We start from the raw sequence: 27,303 nt of genomic DNA, 5'->3' as shown, positions 1-27,303 counted from the left end.
AACATCCCTTCTTCAGGGAGCCCTTCTCTGCCCCTCAATCTAAAGTAGACGGTCCCACTTGAAGCGGGTGGATCTGCTTGGAGCTCAAGAGCCCAAGACCAAGCCTGAGCAGCACGGAAGGCCCCACCCTACAAAAAGCAAAAAAATAAAATAAATAAAAATAAAATAAAAATAAAATAAAATAAATAAATAAAATAAAATAAAGGCTGGGTGCTGCACTGTAATCCCAGCGATGGAGAGGCCGAGGCACCTGAGGTCAGGAGTTCGAGACCAGCCGCGGGCTGGTGAAGTCCCGTCTCTACTAAAAATACAAAAATTAGCCCAGTGTGGTGGTGCCTATAATCCCAGCTACTCTGGAGGCTGAGGCAGGAGAATCGCTTGAACCTGGTGGGCGGAGGTTGCAGTGAGCTGAGATTGTGCCACTACATTCTAGCCTGGGCAGCAGAGTGAGACTCTGTCTCAAAAAAAAAAAAAAAAAAAGAAAGAAAAAAGAAAAGAAAGAAAGAGAGAGGGAAGGAAGGAAGGAAGGAATGGAAGGCAGGCAGGCAAGGAAAAGAAAAGAAAGAAATATTTATCCCTGTTATTCTCTAGCCCAGCCCACCCATGTGTTTTCAACAGCACTCTTCACAAACATAGGAAACATAGGGAGCCTAGGAAACATAGCGAGACTCCACAAAATAAATAAAATAACTGCCTATTGCCATTTTTTTCTTTTCTTTTCTTTTTTTTTTTTTTTTTTGAGATGGTGGTGGCAGATGAGGCTTTAGTCGTAGGCCAGGCGCAGTGGCTCACGCCTGTAATCCCAATACTTTGGAAGGCAGAGGAGAGACGATCTCTTGAGGGCAGGAACTTGAGACCAGCCTGGGCAACATAGCGAGATCCCATTTTCCACAAAAATGGGGAAAAAAGACAAAAGTCTATCAATAAAATAAAAGCAGAGCTATGAGACTGGGAAGAGTTCTGGGTCCTTTCCACTAATATCCTCCATGCCCTTCCCTGCAGATATGGACGCAGAGAGGGAAGCCCTGCAGAGCACTGCCTACCCCGAGGTGCAGACCTTCTGCCAGAAGCATGGCTTGATGTTTGAGGTAACTGCAAGTCACTCTGGGCTCCATGCTTTTTTTTTTTTTTTTTGACACGTAGTCCTTGTTCTGTCGCCAGGCTGGAGTACAGTGGCACGATCTTGGCTCACTGCAACCTCCACCTCCCAGGTTCAAGCAATTCTCCTGCCTCAGCCTCCTGAGTAGCTGGGACTACAGGCGCGTGCCACCACGCCCAGCTGATTTTTGTATTTTTAGTAGAGATGGGGTTTCACTGTGTTGGCCGGGATGGTCTTGACCTCTTGACCTTGTGATCCGCCTGCCTTGACCCCCCAAAATGCTGGGGTTACAGGCGTAAGCCACCAAGCCCAGCTCCATGCTTTTTTTTTTTAAAGACGGAGTCTCTCTCTGCCACCCAGGCTGGAGTGCAATGGTGCGATCTCGGCTCACTGCAACCTCGGCCTCCAGGGTTCAAGCTATTCTCCTGCCTCAGCCTCCTGAGTGGCTGGGATTACAGGTGCCTGCCACCACGCCCGGCTATCTTTTAACACGTTATTGTTGAGTTTTAAAATTCACAATGATTTTTAAACAAAGCGCCCACATGTTCTTTTTGCACTGAACCCCACAGATTCTGTAGTTAGTCCTGGAGATCCGGCTGTGGAGATAAAAATCCTTGGGACTATAAAAAAGCAGGTGGGATCAGGCACGGTGGCTGACACCTGTAATCCCAGCACTTTGGGAGGCCGAGGCGGGCAAATCGCTTGAGGTCAGAAGCTTGAGACTAGCCTGGGTAATATGGTGAAACTCCGTCTCTACTAAAAATATAAAAATTAGCTGGGCATGGTGGCTCATGCCTGTAGTCCCAGCTACTCAGGAGGCTGAGACAGGAGAATCTCTTGAACCCGGGAAGCGGAGATTGCAGTGAGCTGAGATCAAGCCATTGCACTCCAGCATGGGTGACAGAGCAAGACTCTGTCTCAAAAAAGAAAAAAAAAAAAAAAGACAAGTGGAGGGGTTACAGCCGTGCGCACCTTGCTTGGTTAGCGTGGCAGGTGGTGTAGAAAAGTGGGTAGGAGCGAATGCTTTGAAACACAGATTCATTGCTGCCTCCCTTGCAATGTGACCTTGGGCATGTCATTTAACTGTCTGTCGTTGTTGCTGCTGTTTTTGTCTTGCCTTCAGGGCTTCCTGGCCCTCTTTGTACTGGGCTTCAGGAGGAGTATAAGAGGTCTTTGGGATTTGGGGGATGGGGTATGGGCATGGAGGTTGGACATGCCTTTTTCTAGAATGCTGATGGTGTACCTAATTGGCACAGTCCCAAAACAGTAGGAGCCCCTAACAGTGCCTCCTTGTACCAATCTCTGGCTAGGGAATTTTTTTTTTTTTTTTTTTTTTTTTTTTTGAGATGAGGTCCAGTGGGCGACAGAGCAAGACCTCATTTCAAAAACAAACAAAGAAACAAAACAAAAAAAAAGGTACAGTGGTGTGATCTCACAGCTCACTGCAACCTTGACCTTCTGGGCTCAAGGGATCCTCCTGCCTCAGCCTCCTGAGGAGCTGAAACTACAGGCATGCACCACTATGCCTGGCTAACCAGGGATATTTCTGCCTGCACATTTCCTTGTGGAAACTGATGAACCATCTTTGGAGTCTCAGCTTAACTTGAGGCTGCCTCCTTGCTATTTATCAGAATGATTCATTGCACCAAAGTCCCATTTGGTTAAAAGATGAGGTCAGGCACGGTGGCTAACACCTGTATTCCCAGTGCTTTGGGAGGCCAAAGCAGGAGGATTACTGGAGGCCAGGAGTTTGATACCAGCCTGGGTAATATAACAAGATCCCGTCTCTATAAAATTAAAAAAAAAGTGAGCTGGGTGTGGTGATGCCCACCTGTGAAACCCAGCCACTGGGAGCTGAGGAGGATCACTTGAGCCCAGGAGTTTGAGGCTACAGTGAGCTGTGATGGAGCCACTGCACTCTAGCCTGGGTGCCAGATTGGGATGCTGTCTTTTTTTTTTTTTTTGAGACGAGTCTCACTCTGTCACCCGCTGGAGTGCAGTGGCCGGATCTCAGCTCACTGCAAGCCTGGCCTCGGAAACACGTCTGCTCAGCCTGAGAGTAGCTGGGACTACAGGCGCCTGCCGCCTGCTACCCGTATTTATTAGAGACGGGCTCTTTGTTAGCTACAGGATGAAGGGACTGACCTCGCGATCCGCTGCTTGGGCCTCCCAAAGTGCTGGATTACAGGCTGACACCGCGCCCGGCCAGGATGCTGTCTTTAAAAAAAAAAAAAATCTGGGCCGGGCGCAGTGGCTCATGCCTGTAATCCCAGCACTTTGGGAGGCCAAGGAGGGTGGATCACCTGAGGTCAGGAGTTTGAGACCAGCCTGGACAACATGATGAAACCCCCTCTCTACTAAAAATACAAAATTAGCCGGGTGTGGTGACGCACACCTGTAATCCCAGCTACTCAGGAGGCCGAGGCAGGAGGAATTATTTTAACCCGGGAGGTGGTATGCCAGTGAGCTGGAGATCATGCTACTGCTCTCCAGCCTGGGCAGGCCAGAGCAAGACTCTGTCTCAAAAAAAAAAAAAAAAAAAAAAAAAAAAAAAATCAAGTGGATCTTTGGGTAAAAAAGAAAAGAAAAGGAAAAAGATGCATGATCGTTTTGGTTTGTATATTTATTACTAAGAAAGAAGCAGTGCTGGAAATTCCACTGTGCCCACCATTGATCATGAGACATAGTTCAATGTCAGAGGCACTATGAAAGCATCAGCACTGAGAGCTAATGAAATGGTCGAGCTCTTCTGTTTAATGCCCACGCCGGTGCTCTGATGCGGATGCTGTCAACATCCTCCGTGCGTAATAGGGAGACGGTGGTCTCTCCGGAGGCACAAGCTCCTTCCGGAGGCTGACTCCTGACCCTTTTCCTTTCCTGCTCCTCTAACTCATTGTTCCTCCCCCTTTCTTCCTCCAGTCACATTCAGTACTGCTGGCCTTCTCACATAGGAATCTATGCGTCTTTTCCTCGGGACTAAAGAATTCAGGGAGGCAGGGACTATTCCGAGTTGTCGTTGTCTCCCTGTCACCCCAGCCTTCCGCAGGGTCAGCTTTGCCTACTTGAACTGAGCCGTTCTGCCCAGCCTCCCCGTGGCGAGCAGGCACAAATGAACCGCAAGCGTGCGGTTGCCAAGGAGACCTTGCTATGTCCAGTGCTGGCCAAACTAAACACCCTCCTTTGCAAGGAAAGCTTTGTGAACAAGTGTGGACACGTCCTTGCTTTCAAAGCAACAGTTTGAAAATGGCCAAGTTCCTTTTTTTAGAGAGCTTTTTCATCTTTCTTTCTTTTTTTCTTGCAACAGGGTCTTGCTCTGTCATCCAGGCTGGAGTGCAGGGATGCGATCACAGCTCACTGCAGCTTCTGCTTCCTGGGCTCAGGTGAGCCTCCTGCCTCAGCCTCTCAAGTATCTAGGACCACAGGCACACACCAGCACACCTGGCTATTTATTTAGTTATTTATTTTGCAGATACAAGTTCTCCCTATACTGTCTAGGCTGATCTCAAACTCCTTGCCTCAAGAGATCCTCCTGCCTCGACCTCCCATAGTACTGGGATTATAGGCGTGAGCTACTTCACCCTGCATCTATTTTAATTTTTAAATTTTTAATTAACTTACTTTTTTATTTTTTTAGAGATGAGGTCTTGCTATGTTGCCCAACCTGGTCTTGAACTCCTGGGCTCAAGCAATCCTCATGCCTCAGACTCCAGAACAGCTGTGATTACAGGCACACGCCACTGTGCCCAACTAAATGTTTATAAATAAACTTCTGAATTTGGAATTTAGGCTTACAGGAAATGCACTGACAGTGCAGAGTTCCCATACACCCCCAAACTCTGTGTTTCCTAACGTTTTACGTAACCACAGCACAACCAACAATGTTGTTACAACTATGAAATAAACTTTGAGGCCAGATGCAGTACCTCGCGCCTGTAATCCTAGGATTTTGGGAGGCTGAGGCAGGCAGATCACTTGAGATCAGGAGTTTGAGACCAGCCTGACCAACACAGTGAAAATTTAGCCAGGTGTGGTGGCGCACGCCTGTAATCCCAGCTGCTTGGGAGGCTGAGGTAGGAGAATCGCTTGAACCTGGCGGGAGGCGGAGGTTGCAGTGAGCTGAGAGTGCACCACTAAGCTCCAGCCTGGGTGACAGAGCAAGACTCTGTCCCCCCCCCACCAAAAAAAAAAAAAAAGAGAAATAAATCAGGCTGGGAGCAGTGGCTCACGCCTGTAATCTCAGCATTTTGGGAGGCCCAGGTGGGGGAATCACCTGAGGCCAAGAGTTCGAGACCAGCCTGGCCAGTATGGTGAAATCTTATCTCTACTAAAAATACAAAAAATTAGCAAGGCATGGTGGCGTACACCTGTAGTCCCAGTTACTCAGGAGGCTGAGGCATAAGAATGGCTTGAACCCAGGAGGCAAAAGTTGCAATGAGCCAAGATCATGCCACTGGAAGGAAGGAAGGAAAGAAGGAAGGAGGGAGGGAGGAAGGAAAGAAGGAAAGAAGGAAGGAAGGAAGGAAGGAAGGAAGGAAGGAAGGAAGGAAGGAAGGATCAATTTTCCAGTGAGACAAGATCGCTCCACTGCACTCCAGCCTGGGCGACATAGCAAGACTCCATCTCAAAAAAAAAAAAAAGAGAAATCAACATTGGTATGTGACTGTTAACCTCCTAACTTTATTCAAATGTTGCCAGCTCTTCTAAGTCTTTTCTGGTGAAGAATCCCATCCAGAGTACCCCGTTGCATTTCATTGTCTTATTGCCCCAGTCTCCTCTGGTCTGCGTCAATTTCTTAGTCTCCTTATTTTTCATGACCTTGGCAGTCTCCTTCCTTTCTTTCTTTCTTTCTCTTTCTTTTCTTTCTTTCTTTCCTTCCTTCTTTCTTTCTTTCTTTCTTTCTTTCTTTCTTTCTTTCTTTCTTTCTTTCTCTCTCTCTCTCTCTCTCTTTCTCTCTCTCTTCCTTCCTTCCTTCCTTCCTTCCTTCCTTCCTTTCAACAGGGCCTGGCTCTGTCGTCCAGGCTGGCGTACAGTAGTACAATAAGAGCTTACTGCAACCTCTATCTTGTGGGCTCAATTGATCCTCCTACCTCAGCCTCCCGAATAGCTGGGACTACAGGTGCCCGCCACCATGCTTGGCTTTGACTGGCAGGGCGTCTTGAAGAATGCCCTTCCCTCCAGTGTGGGTCTGTCTGTTATTTTTCTCATGATTATACTGAGGTTATGAATTTGGTTCAAGTTCTTTTAATCCAGATATTCCCCTACAGGAAGAGGCTGTCAAAAATTTTTGAAAGAAACTTTCTGCTTTTGTCAAAAGGGATTGAAAAAACAAATCACCTATCATGCCACCTCTCTGACAAACCTGTGTTTCTATTTCCCAGGTCGTTGATCTGAGGTGGGGTATTCGGAACACTGAAGTCACTGACCTCTTGACCACAGAACTCTGCTTGGAGGAGGTTGACCGGTGTTGGAAAACATCCATAGGGCCAGCTTTTGTTGTGAGTGTCTCAGGAGGAATGGGTTAGCTCTTACTCCTCCAGAATATGCCCCCTGCTTTCTAGACAAACTGATCAGAGGAGGGCAGTAGGTACTATTTCTGCTTTCATACTTTATCCCTATGGCCTGCCTGTGGCAGACATTACTAATCAATCACAGCACTCTTTCTGCAGAGCTGAATGGGATCCAGTCATTAGCTGTCAAATGGAAGCAGCAGGTGGCTTGGAGAGTAGAGTGTTGAAGCCAGAAGGAATCTTAGAATTTGATCTGGACTTTCTCCCACCTTCCCCACTTCCTCCACTTTATGTCTATGGGACTTCGGGATCCTGGAAAACCATGGAAACGGTGGAAACCCTCAGGGTCTTAGGATATTTTTTTTCCTCCATGTGACCACTGGTTTCAGGTTATGGGAACTTCTCCCCTCTCTCTTCCAGTTACACCCCCTCTATCACAAAGTCACTCTCCAGTCCACAATTAATGGTTTGTGCTATTAAAATTGAATGATATTCCTTAGTCTTTTTTTTTTTTTCTCTTTTTTTGAGACAGGATCTTTCTCTGTTGACCAGGCTAGAGTGTAGTGGCGAGATCATGGCTCACTATAGACTTGAACTCCTGGGCTTGTGATCTTCCTGCGTTGTTCTCCTGAGTAGCTGGGACTACAGGTGTGTGCCACCACAGTTGGCTAGTATTGTTTTGGAAAGATGGGATCTCACTATGTTGCCCAGGTTTATCTCAAACTCCTGGGCACAAGCGATCCTCCCACCCTGGCCTCCCAAAGTTCTGGGATTACAGGCATAAACCAATGCACCTGCTCTAGTTTTAAGGTGTTTTTTTTTTTTTTTTTTTTTTTTTTTGAGATGGGGTCTTGATGTTGCCCAGGCTGGCCTGAATCTTAATTTATTACATCGAGTTCCAGATACATCCAGATACAGAATGATCACATTTTCCTTAGAAATTCTAGAGCAGGAGGTCGGGAGTGGTGGCTCACACCTGTAATCCCAGCACTTTGGGAGGCCAAGGCGGGTGGATCATGAGGTCAGGAGTTTGAGACCAGCCTGGCCAACATAGTGAAACCCCATATCTACTAAAAAAATATAATATAAAAATTAACTGGGCGTGGTGGCACGTGCCTGTAATCCCAGCTACTTGGGAGGCTGAGGCAGGAGAATTGCTTGAACCTGGGAGGTGGAGGTTGTAGTGAGCCGAGATCATGCCACTGTACTCCAGCCTGGGCAACAGAGGAAGACTCTGTTGCTCTTGCTCAAAAAGAAAGAAAGAAAGAAAGAAATTCTAGAGCAGAGGTCAACAAGCCTGAAAGGCAAGTGTGGCCTGCTGCCTGTCTTTGTAAGTAAAACTTTATTGGCACACAGCCATGTCCACTTTTTTTCACTTTGTCTAGCACTGCTTTCAAACTATAATGGCAGAGTTTAGTCATTCTGACAGAGACCATCTGGCCTGTAAGGCCAAAAATATTGACTATCTGACTTTTTCCAGGAAAAATGTGCTGATCCCTGTCCTGGACAGTAAAGAGGGAAAAAGTAAAGTATCATGGCAAGGTGCGGTGGCTCACTCCTGTAATCTCTGCATTTTGGTAGGCTGAGGCAGGCGGATAATTTGAGGTCAGGAGTTTGAGAGCAGCCTGGGAAACATGGTAAAACGCCATCTATGTTAAAAATACAAAAATTAGCCAGACATGGTGGTGCACACCTGTAATCCCAGCTACTCGTGAAGCTGAGGCAGGATAATCATTTGAAACTGGGAGGCAGAGGTTGGAGTGAGCCGAGATTGTGCCACTGCATTCCAGACTGGGCAACAGAGGGAGACTCGGTCAAAAAAAAAAAAAAAAATTGGAGAAGGTGAAGACCAGAGAGATATTCTATTTTCTGAGGTCTGCTTCTGAGACCTAAAGTGTCCCAACATTACAACAAAAGACTGTAACAAGGGCTTTGGGAATTATGAGCCAGGAATAATGGGCAAAACATGCATATTTATATATATTTCTCTCCTTTTTTTTTTAGACAACGTCTTGCTATGTTGCCCAGACTGGATTTGAACTCCTGGACTGAAGCAATCCTGCAGCCTTAGTCTCCTGGGTAGCTGGGATTACAGTTATTCTTTTGATCTACACTTCTATTGTAATTTGGTGCCACTCTGTTTTATTTATTACTGCTTTAAAATATATCCTAATGTTTGGAAAACTCTACATTCTGTTGTAAATCTCCTAAATTTCCAGTCTCCTAAATTTAATTTTTCAAAGGAGCCCAATGATCAGTTTATTGAGTTTCCAAGGAAAAAAAAAGGAGAGAGAGGCTGACCGTGACGCATGCCTGTAATCCCAGCACTTCAAGAGGCTGAAGCGAGAGGATCACTTGAGCCCAGGAGTTAAAGACCAGCTTGAGACCCCATCTCTACCAAAAAAAAAAAAAAATTAAGGAAGAAAGGGAAAAGAAGGGAGACAAGAACGCCAGGAGGAACTTGATTTTGGAACCCAAATTACAGGCAGCCAAAAGCACAGTGCAGCTTCCTGATTGCACAGGGAACCTAGGGGTGATCTCTGAGCTTCTCTGGGGCCTGACCAACCAGCCCTGGGACCTTCCAGAAAGGCCCCATCGCCAGCTGACCTGGACTTACTTCCTGCTTCCCTCTTGAACCAGGCATCACCCCTCTACTGCCCAAGAGCCACAGCATCATTCTGCTCCATGACTCTGATTTGTGGGTGGCCTTCCACAAAAATCAGAGATGTGCTGGAGGCCCTTGGAGAGGTGTCTCTCTGGTAAATAAGTTATTAGGCAGCACCGAGGCTGGGGACAGCTCCCCATGGTGCTTCCTTCAAGAGAGGCTCTTGCCTCTTGTATCTCCAGAGCTCTGAGAGTTGTTCCCGGTGGGAACTGTTCCTGTTTCCCTTGCCCTGATCCCACAGACTGGAGCAGCTTGTTTGTTTTGTTTTTTTTACCACCTGTTTCCTTCGTATAACCACTGGTCTGTGCTTGGCTTGTGTCTTAGTCCATTTTCTGTTGCTTATAACAGAATCGCTGAAACTGACTGGTTGTAAAGAGATGAAGCCAGACACCGTGGATCACACCTGTAATCCCAGTGCTTTGGGAGGCTAAAGTCGGAGGATCGTGTGATCCCAGGAGTTCAAGACCAGCCTGGGCAACATAGCAAGACCCCATCTCTACAAAAAGAATAAAACAGTTAGCTGGGGCAGTGGCTCATGCTTGTAGTCCTAGCTGCTCGAGAGGCTGAGGTGGGAAAATCCCTTGAGCCCAGGAGTTTGAGGTGGTAGTGAGCTATGATTGCACAGTGGCACTCTGGCCTGGGTGCCAGAGGAAGAGTCTGTCTCTTAAGAAAAAAAGAAGAAGAAAAAAGAATTAAAAAGAAATTATTATTATTATTATTTTGAGATGGAGTCTCACTCTGTCAACCAGGCTGGAGTGCAGTGGGACCATGTTGGCTCACTGCAACCTCCATCTCCTGGGTTCAAGCAATTCTCCTGCCTCAGCCTCCTGAGTAGCTGGGATTACAGGCACCTACTACCAAGCCTGGCTAATTTTTAAATATTTTTAGTAGAGACAGGGCTTCACCATGTTAGCCAGGCTGGTCTCGAACTCCTGATCTCAGGTGATCCACCCTCCTCGGCCTCCCAAAGTGTTGGGATTACAGGCGTGAGCCACCACACCCGGACTTCTATTATATATTTTTTGAGATGAAGTTGCTCCATTGCCCAGGCTGGAGTGCAGTGGCAGGACCTCAGCGCACTACAACCTCTGCCTCCCAGGTTCAAGCGATTTCCAGCTAATTTTTGTGTTTTTAGTAGAGACGGGGTTTCACCGCGTTGGTCGGGCTGGTCTCAAACTCCTGACCTCAAGTGACCCACCCACTTTGGCCTCCCAAAGTGCTAGGATTACAGGTGTGAGCCACTGTGCCCAGCCAGAAATTCATTTCTTAGATTTCTGGACGCTGGGAAGTCCGAGGTCAAGGGGCTGCATCTGGTGAGGGCCTTCTTGCTACTGGGGTCTCACAGAGTCCTGAGGTGGTGCAGGGCATCACATGGCGAGAGGGTGAGTGTGCTATCTCAAGTCTCAGTCTCTCTTCCTGTTCTTATAAAGCTACAAGTCACATTCTCATGATAACCTTTTCATCCATTCATCCATTCATCCATGAGTGGGTTAATCCATTCATGATGGCAGAGCCTCATGACCTAATCACCTCTTAAAGGCCCTACCTCTCAATGCTACCACACTGGGGATTAAGTTTCAACAGGAGTTTTGGTTGGCGGAGGTGGGGGACAAGCATCCAAACTATACCACCTTGAGATTTCGCCGATCTCGAACGACGCGCCGGATGATCGATGATGATCGATATCCGATCCTGAGCGCGCCGCCCGCCGCCGCACGCCGCCTGCCGCCGGCAGTAAAGCTGGCGGCAACGCCTGTGTTCGCCCTGCTGCCTTTCTGCCTGCTGCCGCCTGCTCTGCTGCCGCCTGCTCGCTCGGCCGCGGTGGTGGGTGGCGCGCGCGCAAAGCTGATTTTATTTGTCGAGAGATCCTTAGTTTGATCGATCCTTGTTCTCGACGGCGATTCTCGGACCTGACCTGACCATGTTCTTTGTCGGTTGTCCGAATCCCTGACCTGATCCATTTGTCGACTTTAGGATCTCATCCGGCGGCGGGATTACAGGGGTGAGCCACCGCATCCAGCTGATTGCTTCTATTTCATCATGAGGAAACTGGACTTTGGCTCTGACCTAAAGGGCTAGGCCTCCTCCAGGTTAACTTTTCTTTTTTTTTTCTTTTTTTTGAGACACTGTCTTCTCTGTCATCAAGGCTGGAGTGCTGTGGCAAAATCCCAGCCCTTAAGCCACCCGGTGACCTTGGACTAATTCTGTTCCATCCCCAGGCCCCTGTTTCCATGATAATAAAAGGAGAAAGCTGGACTTAGGGTCCTCTTAGCCCTGTTTCACCTCTGATTCTCCCTGGAAGGATCAGAACAAGAATGGAGAACCATCACAAGATTTAAATTAAATCTCAGTTATCAAGATAAATCATATATATATAAAATATGTGTGTATATATACATATAATATATATAATATATACAATATATACATGTAATATATATAATATATATACATATAATATATAAAAATATTTTATACATATATATAGTGAGAGAGAGAGAGAGACAGAGTTTCTCTCTTGTCACCCAGGCTGGAGTACAATGGCACGATCTCAGCTCACCACAACCTCCACCTCCAGGTTTCAAGCAATTCTCCTGCCTCAGGCTCCCGAGTTGCTGGGAATACAGGCATGCGCCACCACACCTGGCTAATTTTGCAGTTTTAGTAGAGATGGGTTTTCTCCACATTGGTCAGGTTGATCTTGACCTCCCTAGCCTCAGTTGATCCTCCTGCCTCAGCTTCCCAAAGTGCTGGGATTACAGGCATGAGCCACCACGCCCAGCTGATAAATAATATTTTAATGCAAATTTTAACTTTTTTTGACACATGGTCTTGCCCAGGCTGCACAGTGCAGTGGTATGATCATGGCTTATGGCAGCCTCGACTTCCCAGGTTCAGGCAATCCTCCCTGTTCAGCCTCCTGAGTAGCTGGGACTACAGGCATATGCCACCATGCCTGGCTATTGTTTTAAATTTATTTTTATATTTTATGTTTTTATTTTTATTTTTTTTAGGACGGAGTCTCGCTCTGTCACCCAGGCTAGAGTGCAGTGGCATGATCTTGGCTCACTGCCAGCTCTGCCTCCTGGATTCACGCCATTCTCCTGCCTCAGCCTCCCAAGTAGCTGGGACTACAGGCACCCGCCACCACACCGGCTAACTCACACCTGGCTATTTTTTTAAAAAAATTTTTTATAGAGACAGGGTCTCACTATGTTACCTATTATTATTATTTTATTTGAGACAGTCTTGCTCTGTCGCCCAGGCTGGAGTGTAGCAGTGCGATCTTGGCTCACTGCAAACTTCGCCTCCTGGCTTCAAGTGATTCTCCTGCCTCATCCTCCCTAGTAGCTGGGATTACATGTGCATACCACCATGCCTGGCTAATTTTTGTATCTTTAGTAGAGATGGGGTTTCACTGTTTTGGCCAGACTGGTCTTGAACTCCTGACCTCAAATGATCTGCCCACCTCAGCCTCCCAAAGTGTCGAGATTACAGGCGTGAGCCACCTTGCCCAGCCCCATTATTTGTTGTTGTTTTTTTTTAGAGACAGGGTCTTACTCTGTCCCCCAGGCTGGAGTGCAGTGGTGCAATCACAGCTCACTGCAGCCTCGAACTCCTGAGCTCAAGTGATCCTCCAGCCTCAGCCTCCTGAGTATCTGAGACTACAGATGCACACCCGCACACCCTGATAATTTTTAATTTTTTGTAGACATGGGGTCTCACTATGTTGCCCAGCTAGTCGCTAACTTCTGGTCTCAAGAGATCCTCCTGCCTTGGCCTCCCACAGTGTTGGGATTACAGGCGTGAGCCACCATGCCTAGCCTAGGGGACAATTCTTTATTGCCCCTCATGACTTCTGGTGGCTCCAGACTATCAGAGTGGTCGACTTCACCTCCATCTTCTTAGAGTGCTGGTTGGATTCAAGAATTAAACTGATGTAAAATTGATTAACAGGAAAAAAAACCATACACATTTATTTATTTATTTATTTGTTTTGAGACAGAGTCTCACTCTGTCGCCCAGGATGGAGTGCAGTGGCTCGATCTTGGCTCACTACAACCTCTGCCTCCTGGGTTCTAGTGATTCTCCTGCCTCAGCCTCCCAGGTAGCTGGCATAACAGGCTCCTGCCACCACAACCAGCTAATTTTTATATTTTTAGTAGAGATGGTGTTTCGCCCTGTTGGCCAGGCCGGTCTTGAACTCCTGACCTCAGGTGATCCACCTGCCTTGGTCTCCCAATGTGCTGGGATTACAGGTGTGAGCCACCACACCTGGCCGACATACATTTACTAATACAAGTTTTTTACATGGCACAAGAACCCTCATAAGGAAATAAGGACCCACAAAAGCAGCTAGAGTCATTTACTTATACATTGAATTGGACAAAGAATAGTAAATTGTGGCTGGGGACAGTGGCTCATGACTGTAATCCCAACACTTTGTAAGGCTGAGATGGGAGGATCACTTGAGTCCAGGAGTTCAACACCAGCCTGGGTAATGTAGTGAGACCAAAAATAAAAACTTAAAAATTAGCTGGGTGTGGTGGTGTGTGACTGTGGTCCTAGCGGGAGGATCACTTAAACCCAGGAGGTCGAGGCTGCAGTGAGCCATGGTTGCACCACCACACTCCAGCCTGGGCAACAGAGCAAGACCCTGTCTGAAGAAAAAAAGTGAGATTTGCATCTGTGATTTCCTCTCTGCCAGGCTCTCATCGGTGATCAGTACGGCCCCTGTGTGGTTCCCTCGCGGATCGATGAGAAGGAGTGGGAGGTATCGAGGGCCCGTCTGACTGCCGGGACAAGTGACCTGGAGCTGGTGGCACGACACTTCCGGAGGGACGAGAATGCGGTTCCTCCCACCTACATCCTGCAGGCACCAGGTACTGGGGAGGCCTGTGAACCAGAGGAGGCTACCCTAACCTCTGTCCTACGCTCTGGAGCCCAGGAGGCCCACAGGCTGGGGCTCATCACCCAGGAGCAGTGGCAGCGCTACCACCGGTCAGGTGAGGTGGCAGGGACTCCCCTTGGAGATCCACATGAAACTGACTGCGTGTTCAGAATATCCATCCCCTGTTGGCAAAAATGCAACAGTCTGCATTTCTTGCAAATGCCAAACCAGTCAACCGCTAGTCCCTCGGCTCTGAGAAAGGCTGTTTTACTGATCCAAAATAGTTCAGCCACATTCCTGATCAGTCTTGGTCTCAGGATCTTCCTCTCCTCGCTGGCTCTTTCTTCTCGACTCCCAGGGAGGCTCCTGGCACGGGGGGTATATTAGTCTGTTCTCATGCCACTAATAAAGACACACTTGAGGCTGGGTAATTTACAAAGGAAAAAGGTTTAATGGACTCAGAATTCCACATGGCTGGGGATGCCTCACAATCATGGCAGAAGGCAAAGGAGAAGCAAAGACACGTCTTACATGGTGGCAGGCAAGACAGAGTGAGAGCTAAGCAAAAGGGGAAACTCCTTATAAAACCATCAGATCCCGTGAGACTTATTCACTACCATGAGAACAGTAGGGGGAAAACCACCACCCATGATTCAGTTATCTCCCACCAGGTCCCTCCCACAACGCATGTGAATTATGGGATCTACAATTCAAGATGAGATTTGGGTGGGGACACAGCCAAACCAGATCAGGGGGAGCAATCCAGGGTGCTACCATCCCAGTTTGCCTGGGATGAAGGGGTTCCTAGGATGCAGGATTTGTAGCACTAAAATCTGGCAGGCTGGGCCCAGTGGTGCCTACCTGTAATTACAGCATTTTGGAAGGCTGAGGCAGGAAAATCACTTGAGTTCAGGAGTTTGAGACCAGCCTGGGCAATATAGTGACACCTCATCTCTACAAAAACAAACAAACAAACAAACAAAACTTTTAAAAATTTGCCAAACGTGGTGGTGCAGGCCTGTAATCCCAGTTACTCAGGAGGCTGAGGCAGGAGGATTGCTTGAGCCCAGGAGGCAGAGGCTGTGGTGAGCCGAGATCATGCCACCGCACTCCAACCGGGATTACAGAGAGAGACCTGTCTCGAAAAACAAAAACAGAAACAAAAACAAAACTAACTGGGCATGGTGGTGCATGCCTGTAGCCCCAGCTACTCAGGAGGCTGAGATGAGAGGATCACTTAAGCCCAGGAGTTGGAGGCTGCGTTGAGCTATGATCTTGCCACATACTCCAGCAAGGGTGACAGAGTGAGACCCTGTCTCTAAATCAATCAATCAATAAATTAATTAAATAAAATACAGTCTACACTTGAGCAACATAGTGTTTAGGGACTCTAACCCCTTGCACCATTGAAAATCTGTGTATAACTTTTGAGTCCCCCAAAACGTAGCTACTGATAGCCTACCAATAACATAAATTGTTGACCAGGTGTGGTGGCTCACGCCTATAATCCCAGCACTTTGGGAGGCTGAGGTGGGTGGATTACTTGAACCCCAAGTTGGAGACCAGCCTGGGCAACATGTCAAAACCCCACCTTTATTTTTTTAAAAAATTAAAATTAGTTGGGTGTGGTGGCGCACACCTGTAGTCTCAGCTACTCAGGAGGGTGAGGTGGGAGGATTTTGTCAGCCTAGGAGGTGGAGGTTGCAGTGAACCAAGATTGTACCACTGCACTTCAGTCTGATTGATAGAGTGAGACCCCATATCAAACAAACAAGCATAAACAGTTGGCCGGGTGCGGTGGCTCATGCCTGTAATCCCAGCACTTTGGGAGGCTGAGGCGGATGGATCACGAGGTCAGGAGTTCAAGACCAGCCTGGCCAACATAGTGAAATCCTGTCTCTACTAAAAATACAAAAATTAGCTGGGCATGGTAGTGAGCACCTGTAGTCCCAGCTACTCAGGAGGCTGAGGCAGGAGAATCGCTTGAACCCAGGAGGCAGAGGTTGTGGTGAGCTGAGATCGCACCGCTGTACTCCAGCCCGGCAGCAGAGCAAGACTCTGTCTAAAAGAAAAACAAACAAACAAACAGTCGATGAACACATATTTTGTATGTTCTATCTATCATATCCTGTTTTCTTATAATAAAGTAAGCTAGAGAGAAGAAAATGTTATTACAAAAATCACAAGGAAGAGAAAATATGTTTGCTGTTGCTTAAGCATAAGTGGTTCATCAGTCACAAAGGTCTTCATCCTTGTCATCTTCACCTTGAGTAGGAAGAGGAGGGGTTGGTCTTGCTGTCTCAGGGATGGTAGAGGCAGAAGAAACTTGACCTGTGTAGTTCAAGCCCATGTTCTTCAATGGCCAGCTGCATACAATTCAGTGGCAACTATTACATTCACTGTGATCTACAACTGCCAACTCTGTCTAGTTCCAAGACATTTTCTTTTCTTTTTCTTTTTCTTTCTTCTTCTTCTTCTTTTTTTTTTTTTTTTTTTTGAGATGGAGTCTCGCTCTGTTGCCCAGGCTGGAGTGCAGTGGTGCAATCTCGGCTCACTGCAACCTCCGCCTCCTGGGTTCAAGTGATTCTCCTGCCTCGGCCTCCTGAGTAGCTGGGATTACAGGCACGTGCCACCTCACCTGGCTAATTTTTGTATTTTTAGTAGAGACGAGTTTTCTCCATGTTGCTCAGCTGGTCTCTAACTCCTGACCTCTTGATCAGCCCGCCTTGGCCTCCCAAAGTGCTGAGATTACAGGTATGAGCACCTGCGCCTGCCTGACATTTTCTTTGTACTTATTTATTTATTTATTTTTGAGACAAGGTCTTACTCTGTTGCCCAGGCTAGAGTGCAGTGGCACGATCACGGCTCAGTGTGGCCTCCAGCTCCTGGGCTCAAGCAATCCTCCCACCTCAGCCTCCTCAGTAGCTGGGACCGCAGTCATATGCCATCACAGGCTGCTGACTTATTTTTTGTAGAGACGGGGTTTTGCCATGTTGCCCAGGCTGGTCTCGAACTCCTGAGCTCAAGCGATTGTCCAGCGTTTGCCTCCCAAAGTGCTGAGATTACAGGCGTGAACTACACCTGGCCCTCCAAGACATTTTCATCACCCCAAAAGAAGCCCTATCCATTAAACACTCCCCATCTCCCCTCTCCCAGCGCAGGCCACCATCAATCTGCTTTCTGTCTCTGTTAATTTGCCTGTTCTGGACATTTCATGTCAATGGAATCTCACACTACATGGCCTTTTGTGTCTGGCTTCTCTCACTCGGCATCATATTTTTGAGGTTCATCCACGTTTTAACATCTGTGAGTATTTCATCCATTTCAATGGCTGAATAGTATCCCATTGTGTGGAAGGACCATATTTTGTTTATCCATTCATCTGTTGATGGATGTTTCTTTTGATTTGTTTTGTTTTTGAGACGGGGTCTTGCTCTGTCGCACAGGCTGAAGTGCAGTGACATGATCTTGGCTCACTGCAACCTCCGCCTCCCAGGTTCAAGCGATTCTCCTGTCTTAGCCTCTTGAGTAGTTGGGATTACAGGCGTGTGCCATCATGCCAGCCTAATTTTTGTATTTTTAGTAGTGACGAGGTTTCACCATGTTGACCAGGCTGATCTCGAACTCTTGACCTCAGGTGATCCGCCTGCCTTGGCCTCCCAAAGTGCTGGGATTACAGGCCTGAGACCCCACACCCAGCCTGCTGATGGCTGTTTGGATTGTTTCTGTCTTTTGGCTGTTGTGAATGGTGCTGTTACAAGCAAGGGTGTATTAGTATTTGTTGGAGTCTCTGTTTTCAGGTCTTTTCAGCAGATACCTGGGAGTGGAATTGCTGGGTGCGATAGTAATTCCATGGTTCACTTTTTGAGGATGACAGTATTGTTTTACAGTGTGGCTACTCCTCACATGGGGCCTCTGTGTTGCCTACCCTGAGGGGTCTTTGATTAATAATGGCTAAATCAGGCCGGGCGCAGTAGCTCACGCCTGTAATCCCAAGCGCTTTGGGAGGCCAAGGCTGGAGAACTGCTTGAGCTCAGGAGTTGGAGACCAGCCTGGGCAACATAGCAAGACCCCATCTCTAAAAAAAAAATACAAAAATTAGCCGAGTGTGCTGGTGCATGCCTGTAATCCCAGCTATTTGGGAGGCTGAGGTGGAAGGATCACTTGAGCCTGGGAGGGGGAGGTTGCAGTGAGCCAAGATCGCGCCACTCCACTCCAGCCTGGGTGACAGAGTGAGACCGTGTCTCAATAATAATAAGAGTAAGAATAATGGCTTAGGCCGGGCGCGGTCACTCACGCCTGTAATCCCAGCACTTTGGGAGGCCGAGACAGGCGGATCACGAGGTCAGGAGATTGAAACCATCCTGGCTAACACGGTGAAACCCCGTCTCTATGAAAAATAGAAAAATTAGCTGGGCGTGGTGGCAGGTGCCTGTAGTCCCAGCTACTCGGGAGACTGAGGCAGGAGAGTGGTGGGTGAACCCAGGAGGCGGAGGTTGCGGTGAGCCGAGATCATGTCATTGCACTCCAGCCTGGGTGACAAGAGTGAAACTCCGACTCTCTCTCTCTCTCTTTAAGAATAATGGCTTAATTAGTGTAACTCTGGGTGCAGTCCCTGGACCAGCAAGCCTTGGCTTGTTGCAAATGCAAACTCCGGGCCCCCACTCAGATCTGCTGAATCACTTCTGGAGGTGGGGTCCAGCCATGCGGGTCTTTTTGAGTCTCGCAGGTCGGACTCTGGTGCACTTTAATCTTGAGAACCAATGCACGTCCCCCAACAACAGGTCTCCCAGCAACCCCATTTAGGTCAGCTGCTGACCCAATAATGACCACACTTCCTTCCCACCTTCCCCACTTTGGCAGTCATTGACTGGGAGATACAGCGGGGCCTGCTGAGCTCAGAGGACCGGGACCAGGGAGCGACCGTCTTCCTTCGAGAGATCCAAGACCTCTACAAACACATCCTTGAAGACTGCGCCCTCGGGATGGTGGACCGGCTCGCGGATGGCTGCCTGGACACTGATGCCCAGAACCTTCTCAGCAGCCTCAAGGGCCACATCACTGACATGCACCCTGAGGTCCTCAAGGCCCACCGCCTGCCGTGGAGCCGCGACCTGGTGAACCCCAAGAACAAAACTCACGCCCACTACCTGAAGGAGCTGGGTGAGCAGTTTGTGGCGAGGGCCAATCACCAGGTCCTCGAGCGCCTCCGTGAGCTGGATGTGGCCGGACAGGAGTTGGCGTGGCTCTACCAAGAGATCCGCCACCACCTTTGGCAGAGCTCGGAGGTCACCCAGAACTTCTGCGGACGTCAGGAACTCCTGGCCCGGCTTGGGCAGCAGCTCAGGCACGATGACAGCAAGCAGCACACCCCCTTGGTACTCTTCGGGCCCCCGGGCATCGGAAAGACGGCCCTGATGTGCAAGCTGGCTGAGCAGATGCCAAGGCTGCTCGGGCACAAGACGGTGACCGTCCTGCGGCTGCTGGGGACGTCGCAGATGAGCTCGGATGCCCGTGGCCTGCTGAAGAGCATCTGCTTCCAGGTGTGCCTGGCCTATGGGCTGCCCTTACCCCCTGCCCAGGTTCTGGATGCCCACACCAGGGTGGTCCAGTTTTTCCACACCCTCTTCCACACCGTCTCCTGCAGAAACTTCGAGTCTCTTGTGCTCCTGCTGGATGCTATGGATGACCTGGACTCTGTCCGCCATGCTCGGAGGGTTCCCTGGCTGCCTCTCAACTGCCCCCCGAGGGTGCACCTCATCCTCTCAGCTTGCTCGGGGGCACTGGGGGTTTTGGACACCTTACAGCGAGTGCTCCTGGACCCGGAGGCCTACTGGGAGGTGAAGCCCCTCACTGGAAACCAAGGCCAGGAGATGATCCAACACCTGCTGGTGGCTGCAAGGAGGACGCTGAGCCCGGTGCACACAGATTTGCTCTGGGCCAGCCTCCCGGAGTGTGGGAACCCGGGGCGGCTGAGGCTGGCCTTTGAGGAGGCCCGGAAGTGGGCCTCCTTCACCGTGCCTGCACCACTGGCCACCACCGCGGAGGAAGCCACGCACCAGCTCTGCGCCCGTCTGGAGCAGACACATGGGCGGCTCCTCGTGGCCCACGTGCTGGGCTACATCGTGTCTTCCCGGTAAGTCTCTGTGTTTTGAAACTCTTATTTATTTATTTATGTTTAAGTTTTTATTTTTAGAGATGGGGCTCTAGTTATGTCACCCAGGCTGGAGTGCAGAGGCGCGATCACAGCTCACTGCAGTCTCAAGTGATCCTCACGCCTCACCTGCTGAGTAGCTGGGACTACAGGTGTGCACCACCGTGCCCAACAAAATATAATTTTTTAATTTTAATTTTCAGAGATGGGGTCTGACTCTGTCGCCCAGGCTGGAGTGCAGTGCCATGACCGTAGGTCACTGCAGTCTCCAACTTCCAGGCTCAAGTGATCCTTCCATCTCAGCCTGCCAAGTAGGGTAGCTGGCACTACAGGTGTGCAACACCGTGCCCAGCCAAATGCAATTTTTGTTTGTCAACTATACCTCAACAAAGCTGGGAAAATAAATCCACCCATGCAAAAGAAAGAAAGGGCTGCCTACATGGTTGCTTAGCCAAGTGAAAGTCTCGGGGCTGTGAATTGCAACAAACTAGGCCAGGCGCAGTGGCTCACACCTGTAATCCCAGCACTTTGGGAGGCTGAGGCGGGCGGATCACCCAAGGTCGGGAGTTGGACCAGCCTGACCAACAAGGAGAAACTCTGTCTCTACCAAAAATACAAAAAAATTAGCCGGGCATGGTGGTGCATGCCTGTATTCCCAGCTACTCGGGAGGCTGAGGTAAGAGAATCACATGAATCCAGGAGGTGGAGGTTGCAGTGAGCCGAGATCACGCCATTGCACTCCAGCCTGGGCAACAAGAGCAAAACTCCATCTCAAAAAAAAAAAAAAAAATGCAATAAACTTGGGTTGTGATAATCTGGGGCCATTGCTCAGAGATGCCAGGTGTGGATGAGGAGTCAAAAGTAACATGCATATATTGCTTTTTGGATATAGCAAGAAAAAGAAAGAAAGAAAGAAAGAAAGAAAGAAAGAAAGAAAGAAAGAAAGAAAGAGAGAGAGAGAAACAGGGAAGAATGGCAGGCAGGCAGGCAGGAAGGAAGGAGAGAGAAAGGAAGGAAGGAAGGAAAGAAGGAAGGAAAGAAGGAAGGAGGGAGAAGAAAGAAAGAAAAGAAAGAAAGAAAGAGAAAGAAAGAAAGAAAGAAAGGAAGGAAGGAAGGAAGGAAGGAAGGAAGGAAGGAAGGAAAGAAAAAAGAAAGAAAAAGAAAGGCCTGGCATGGTGGCTCATGCCTATAATCGCAGCACTTTGGGAGGCCAAGGCAGGTGGATCACTTGAGTTTGAGACCAATCTGGTCAACATGGCGAAAAGTTGTCTCAACTAAAAATACAAAAAACAGCCCGGCATGGTGGCGGGCACCTGTAATCCCAGATGCTCAGGAGGCTGAGAAAGGAGAATCACTTGACCCCAGGAGGCAGAGGTTGCAGCGAGCCAAGATAGTGCCACTGTGCTTCAGCCTGGGTGACAAGGGAAGACTCCACCTCAAAAAGAAAGAGAAAGAGAAAGAGAGAAGGAGGGAAGGAAGGAAGGAAGGAAGGAAGGAAGGAAGGAAGGGATGAATGAAGGAAGGAAGCGAAGGAAGAAGAAGGAAGAAATTTAAGGAAGGAAGAAAGGAAGAAGGATAGTAAGAAAGAAAAGAAAAGAAGGAAGGAAGAGATAAAGGAAAGAAAGAAAGAAAGAAAGAAAGAAAGAAAGAAAGAAAGAAAAGAAAGAAAGAAAGAAAGAGAAGAAAGGATGAAGAGCAGCGAAGGGAAGGAAGGAAGGAAGGAGAGAAAGAAAGAAAGAAAAGGAAAGAAAGGGAAAGAAGGAAAAAACAAAACAAAAATTCCCCTAAAACTGAGAAGAGGCAAAACTATGTCGTCCAGCATTTTGGATGGTAGTTTTGAGTGTTTGCTGTTGGCCAGTTGCAGTAAAGGCAAAGTTTTGTTCCTTGGTGTCTCCACCAATTGGCAGAGGACAAACTCAGGGGAGGGAGTGAGGCTGCTTGGTCTTTCTGATTAACCCCTTCCTCTCTGCTGCTTGTTGGTTTTGCTTTTGCTTTTGTTTTATTCCTTCCTTCCTTCCTTCCTTCCTTCCTTCCTTCCTTCTTCCCTTTTCCTTTTCTCTTCCTTCCTTTCTTCTTCATTCCTTTCTTCTTTTCCCAGCACTTTGCTGGCGGAAAGTAATCCATTACCGGCAACCTCTGCCTCCTAGGTTCAAATGATTCTCATGTCTCAGCCTCTCAAGTAGCTGGGATTACCTGCATGCACCACCATGCCTGGCTAATTTTTGTGTTTTCAGTAGAGACAGGGTTTTGCCTTGTTGGCCAGGCTGGTCTCGAATTCGTGGCCTCAAGTAATCTGCCCACTTTTGCCTCCCAAAGTGCTAGGATTACAGGAATGAGCCACCACACCCAGATTTATTATTTATTTATTTATTTAGTAGAGACAGGGTCTCACTATGTTGCCCAGGCTGCTCTCAAACTCCTGGGCTCAAGCAGTCCTCCCACCTTCGCTTCCCAAAGTGCTGGGATTACAGGTGTGAGCCACCATGCCTGGCTTATAATCTATCTCTGTATATACAGCTGACTCTTGAACAACCTGGGGGTTAGGGGAACCAACTGTCTCCCAATGTAGCTCTAAATTGGTGTATAACTTTGAACTCCCCTAAAACTTAAATACTAATAGCCTACTGTTGACCAGAAGCCTTACCAGTAACGTAAATGGTTGGTGAACATGTATTTCATACGTTCTATGTATTACAGACTGTATTCCTACAACAAAACAAGGTAGAGAAAAGAAAACGATAGTAAGAAAATCATAAGGGGGGCTGGGTGCAGTGGCTCATGCTTGTAATTCCAGCTACTTGGGAGGCTGAGTATGAGAATTGCTTGAACCCAGGAGGCGAAGGTTACAGTGAGCCTAGATCACGCCATTGCACTCGAGCCTGGGTGACAGAGCAAGACTCTGTCTCAAAAAAAGAGATAATCATAAGGAAGAAAAATACATGTAGTATTCATGAAGTGGAAGTGGATCATCACAAAAGTCTTCCTCCTCGTGTTCTTCACACTGAGTAGGCAGAGGAAGAGGAGGAGAAGGGAAGGAGGAGAAGGGGACTTGGTCTTCCTGTCTCAGAGGCAGCACAGGTGGAAGAAAATCCGCATATAAGTGGACTCATGCAGTTCAAACCTGTGTTCTTCAAGGATCAACTCTATGTCTATCTGCTTGTCTATATCTATTTATCTATCATCTGTCTACCTATTTATCTTTATGTTTATCTATCTCTGTATCTATTGCTCTATCTCTTATTTATATCTATCTCTCTCTCTATAATATGTCTGTCTATGATATGACTATTTATACATCTGTCTATCTGTCATGCTACCAGCATCTAGTGGGTGGAGGCTTGGGTGGGGGCTGCTACACATCCTACAACAGGGGTCCCCAACCCCCAGTACCAGTACCGGTCCATGGCCTGTTAGGAACCAGGCTGTACAGCAGGAGGTGAGCAGCAGGTGAACAAGTGAAGCTTCATCTGTATCTGCAGCCACTTCTTGCTGCTCCTCATCGCTCCCATTACCACCTGAGCTCCACCTCCTGTCAGGTCAGCAGCATCGTTAGATTCTCATAAGAGCACAAACCCTATTGGGAACTGTGCATACAAGGGATCTAGGTTGCTTGAATCTTATGAGAATCTAATACCTGATGACCTATCACTGTCTTCCATCACCCCCAGATGGGACTGTCTAGTTGCAGGAAAACAAGCTCAGGGCTCCCTCTGATTCTATGTTATGGGGAGTTGTAGAATTATTTCGTTATATATTGCAATATAGTAATAATAGAAATAAAGTGTACAATGCACTTGATCATCCCAAACCATCACCCCCACCCCGGTCCGTGGAAAAAAATTGTCTTCCAAGAAACTGGTCCCTGGTGCCAAAAAGATTGGGGACTGCTGCCCTACAACACACAGGACGGTCCCCACCCTAAAACATGATCTGACTCCAAACATCAACAATGCGAGCCCAAGAAACGCTGCACTCAGCATGCCCTGTGCCCTCTGGGAGCCTCACTACCTCCTCTGCACAGAGGTGCTCATTGGGAGAGCATCCATCCTCCAAGGCTACGGGAAGGATCAATGAGATCATGCTCGCCAGAATAAGAGTTCAGAATATGGGGAACTAGTGCATTTTCTTCTTAGCCCTCAACAGTTTTGTTTTTGGCAGATGAGGAAACTGAGGTAAAGAGAAGGTACATTACTTGCCAAGGTCTCTCAGCCAAATGTAAACCTGATCAAATCAGATCAAATGCAAGCCTGATGACCATGCACAACCCTGTTTTGCAATTCAGGCTAGGTGGGTCCCGTGGGAGTGCCAAGTGAGGTGCTTGCTCTGGGGTTCACATTGCTTAGGGGATGTCTTCAGGGATGAAGATGGACTCTCAACCTAGTGGTTCACCCATGACCATGGGCACATCTGCTAGGCTCTCTCTGACACCATATAATAGAACTTTTACAGGCCAGGTGCAGTGGCTCACACCTAATCCCAACACTTTGGGAGGCTGAGGCAGGCAGATCACCTGAGATCAGGAGTTGGAAAGCAGCCTGGCCACATAGTGAAACCCCATCTCTACTAAAAATACAAAAATTAGCCAGGCATGGTGGTGCACACCTGTAGTCCCAGCTACTGGAGAGGCTGAGGCAGGAGAATCACTTGATCTCAGGAGGCAGAGATTGCAGTGAGCTGAGATGGCACCACTGAACTCCAACCTAGGCAACAGAGTGAGACTCTGTCTAAAAAAAAAAAAAAAAAAAAAAAGTTTGCAAAGAGGACAGTGTTGGGTATGACATTATTACCAATATGGTAACTACAAGCCACAAAAACTATGGAACACTTGAAAGGTGCTTCATGCAACTCAGAAACTGAATTTAAGTTTGAAAGATGGTTCATGCAACCAAGACACTGAATTTTGAATTTTATTACTTTTTAACCAGTTAAACTTTATTTGTACTTATTTGTTCATTTATTTATGTATTTGTTTTAGAGACAGGGTCTCACTGTTTTGCCCAGGCTGGAGTGCAGTGATGTAATCACAGCTCACTGCAGCCTCAACCTCCTGGGTTCAAGCCATCCTCCCCTCTCAGCCTCCCAAGTAGCAGGGACTACAGGCGTGCGCCCCCATGCCCAGCTAATTTTAAATTTTTTTTGTAGAGATGGGGTCTCTTTGTGTTGCCTAGGCTGGTCTTGAGCTGTGGCCTCAAGCAGTCCTCCTGCCTCAGCCTCCCAAAGGTCAGGGATTACAGGCGTGATCCACCGCGCCCAGCCCACTTATCCTAATTAAAGACATGCCTTGGTGGGCCAGGGTGGAGTGGGGTGGGTGCAGTTAGTTTCTGCATTATTTTCCTTGAGTTACCTCGTCCTTCCCTCCCTATACTGTCTGTCTCAGACCGCTTGAGGTTGAGGAGTGATCGGTTTATGGTTCTGTAGGTGTGCATGCAGAGGAAAAGATTGGCACTTTGGGAGACCGAGGCGGGTGGATCACGAGGTCAGGAGCTGGAGACCAGCCTGGCCAACATGGTAAAACCCTGTCTCTACTAAAAATACAAAAATTAGCTGAGTGTGGTGGCACGCACCTGTAGTCCCAGCTACTCAGGAGACTGAGGCAGGAGAATCGCTTGAACCCGGGAGGCGGAGGTTGCAGTGAGCCAAGATCGTACCACTGCATTCCAGCCTGGGCGACAGAGCAAGACTCTGTCTCAAAAAAAGAAAAAAAAAAAAAAAATAAATAAATCGGAAAAGGTCTTCCTTGGTGGATACTGCCCTAACGGGCTTGGGCCCTCGTGGGCGCTGTCCAAATGCTGATCCCAGGTGATGTGCTGGACACCGAGCGGGTGGCTGTATCCCTCCCTCTCTTGGCTTCTGCATCCTCCAAACGCAGAAGACATGAGATGTGCCTCAAAGCCCCACTCCTCCTCCCTTCAGGCACGGTCTCTCGGAGGCGGAGCTGAAGGATGTTTTGTCCTTGGACGACGAGGTCCTGCAGGCTGTGTACCGGGACTGGACCCCACCCAGCAAGGAGCTGCTGCGCTTCCCGCCCCTGCTGTGGGTGCGGCTTCGTCGGGATCTGGGATACTACTTGGCCCGGCGGCCCGTGGATGGCTTCACCCTCCTGGCTATTGCCCACAGGTAGGTCCAGGCAGCAGTGGCAGGGGCACTGGGTGGGACCCCAAGAATAAGGAGGACTCACTGGCCAGGGGTCTTCTCAGTACCAGATCCTTCACTCCCCAGGGAATCAAGTCCAGTTAGAATTCTGACACAATTCACTCATTTTTAAAATTGAGTTGAGGCTGGACGCAGTGGCTCATGCCTGTAATCCCAGCACCTTGTGGGGCCAGGGTGGGAGGATTGCTGGAGGCCAGGAGTTGGAGATCAGCCTGGGCAACATAGAGAGGCCCCATCTCTACAAAAAATATAAGAAAATTAGCTGGGTGTGATGGGTACACACTTGGGGCCTAGCTACTTGGGAGGAGGCGCTGAGGTGGGGAGGATCACTTGAGCCCAGGAGTTTGAGGCTACAGTGAGCGTGGTGCACTGCTGCCTCAGCTGGGCAGCACAGTGAGATCCTGTTTCAAACTAAGCAGTAAACTAAGCTAAACTAGGTGAAGTTCACGTAACATAAAATTCACCATTTCATTTCATTTCATTTCATTTCATTTCATTTCATTTTATTTTATTTTATTTTATTTTATTTTATTTTATTTTATTTTATTTTATTTTAAGACAGGGTCTGGCCCAGGCTGGAGTATAGTAGCTGTCATCATGGCTCACTGTAGCCTCAAACTCCTGGACTCAAGCAACACTTCCATCTCGGCCTCCAGAGTAACTGGGACTACGGGCATGCACCACCATGCCTGCTATTTTTAATTTTTTTTTTTATAGAGACGGAGTCTCACCCACGTACCCAGGCTGGTCACCGAACTCTGGGCTCAGGGGCCACCTACCGGCCTCCCCAAAGTGCTGAGATTACAGGTGTGAGTCAGCATGTTTGGCCAATTC

At 48.3% G+C, this 27,303-nt stretch overlaps 1 protein-coding gene across 3 annotated transcripts in view; it reads left to right on the top strand.

The window, feature by feature from the left end:
* Positions 1-27,303, top strand: part of NWD1 (NACHT and WD repeat domain containing 1) — an 87,971-nt gene that overhangs the window by 10,741 nt on the left and 49,927 nt on the right. Inside the window, exons 4-8 of one of the 3 annotated variants that reach the window (XM_031659789.1) lie at positions 1,003-1,088; positions 6,478-6,594; positions 13,980-14,277; positions 19,026-20,298; positions 26,230-26,433. In XM_031659789.1, the coding sequence (XP_031515649.1) occupies positions 1,005-1,088; positions 6,478-6,594; positions 13,980-14,277; positions 19,026-20,298; positions 26,230-26,433 (1,976 nt within the window). In that variant the 5' untranslated portion in view covers positions 1,003-1,004. Of the gene's footprint in view, positions 1-823; positions 1,089-6,477; positions 6,595-13,979; positions 14,278-19,025; positions 20,299-26,229; positions 26,434-27,303 lie in introns of those variants that run through there. The other 2 variants (XM_031659790.1, XM_031659788.1) reach the window with 2 other exon arrangements.

This window comes from Papio anubis, chromosome 20 (genome assembly GCF_008728515.1).
Source record: "Papio anubis isolate 15944 chromosome 20, Panubis1.0, whole genome shotgun sequence".
Classification (NCBI taxonomy): domain Eukaryota; kingdom Metazoa; phylum Chordata; class Mammalia; order Primates; family Cercopithecidae; genus Papio; species Papio anubis.
This window is presented reverse-complemented; position numbering and strand designations above follow the sequence as displayed.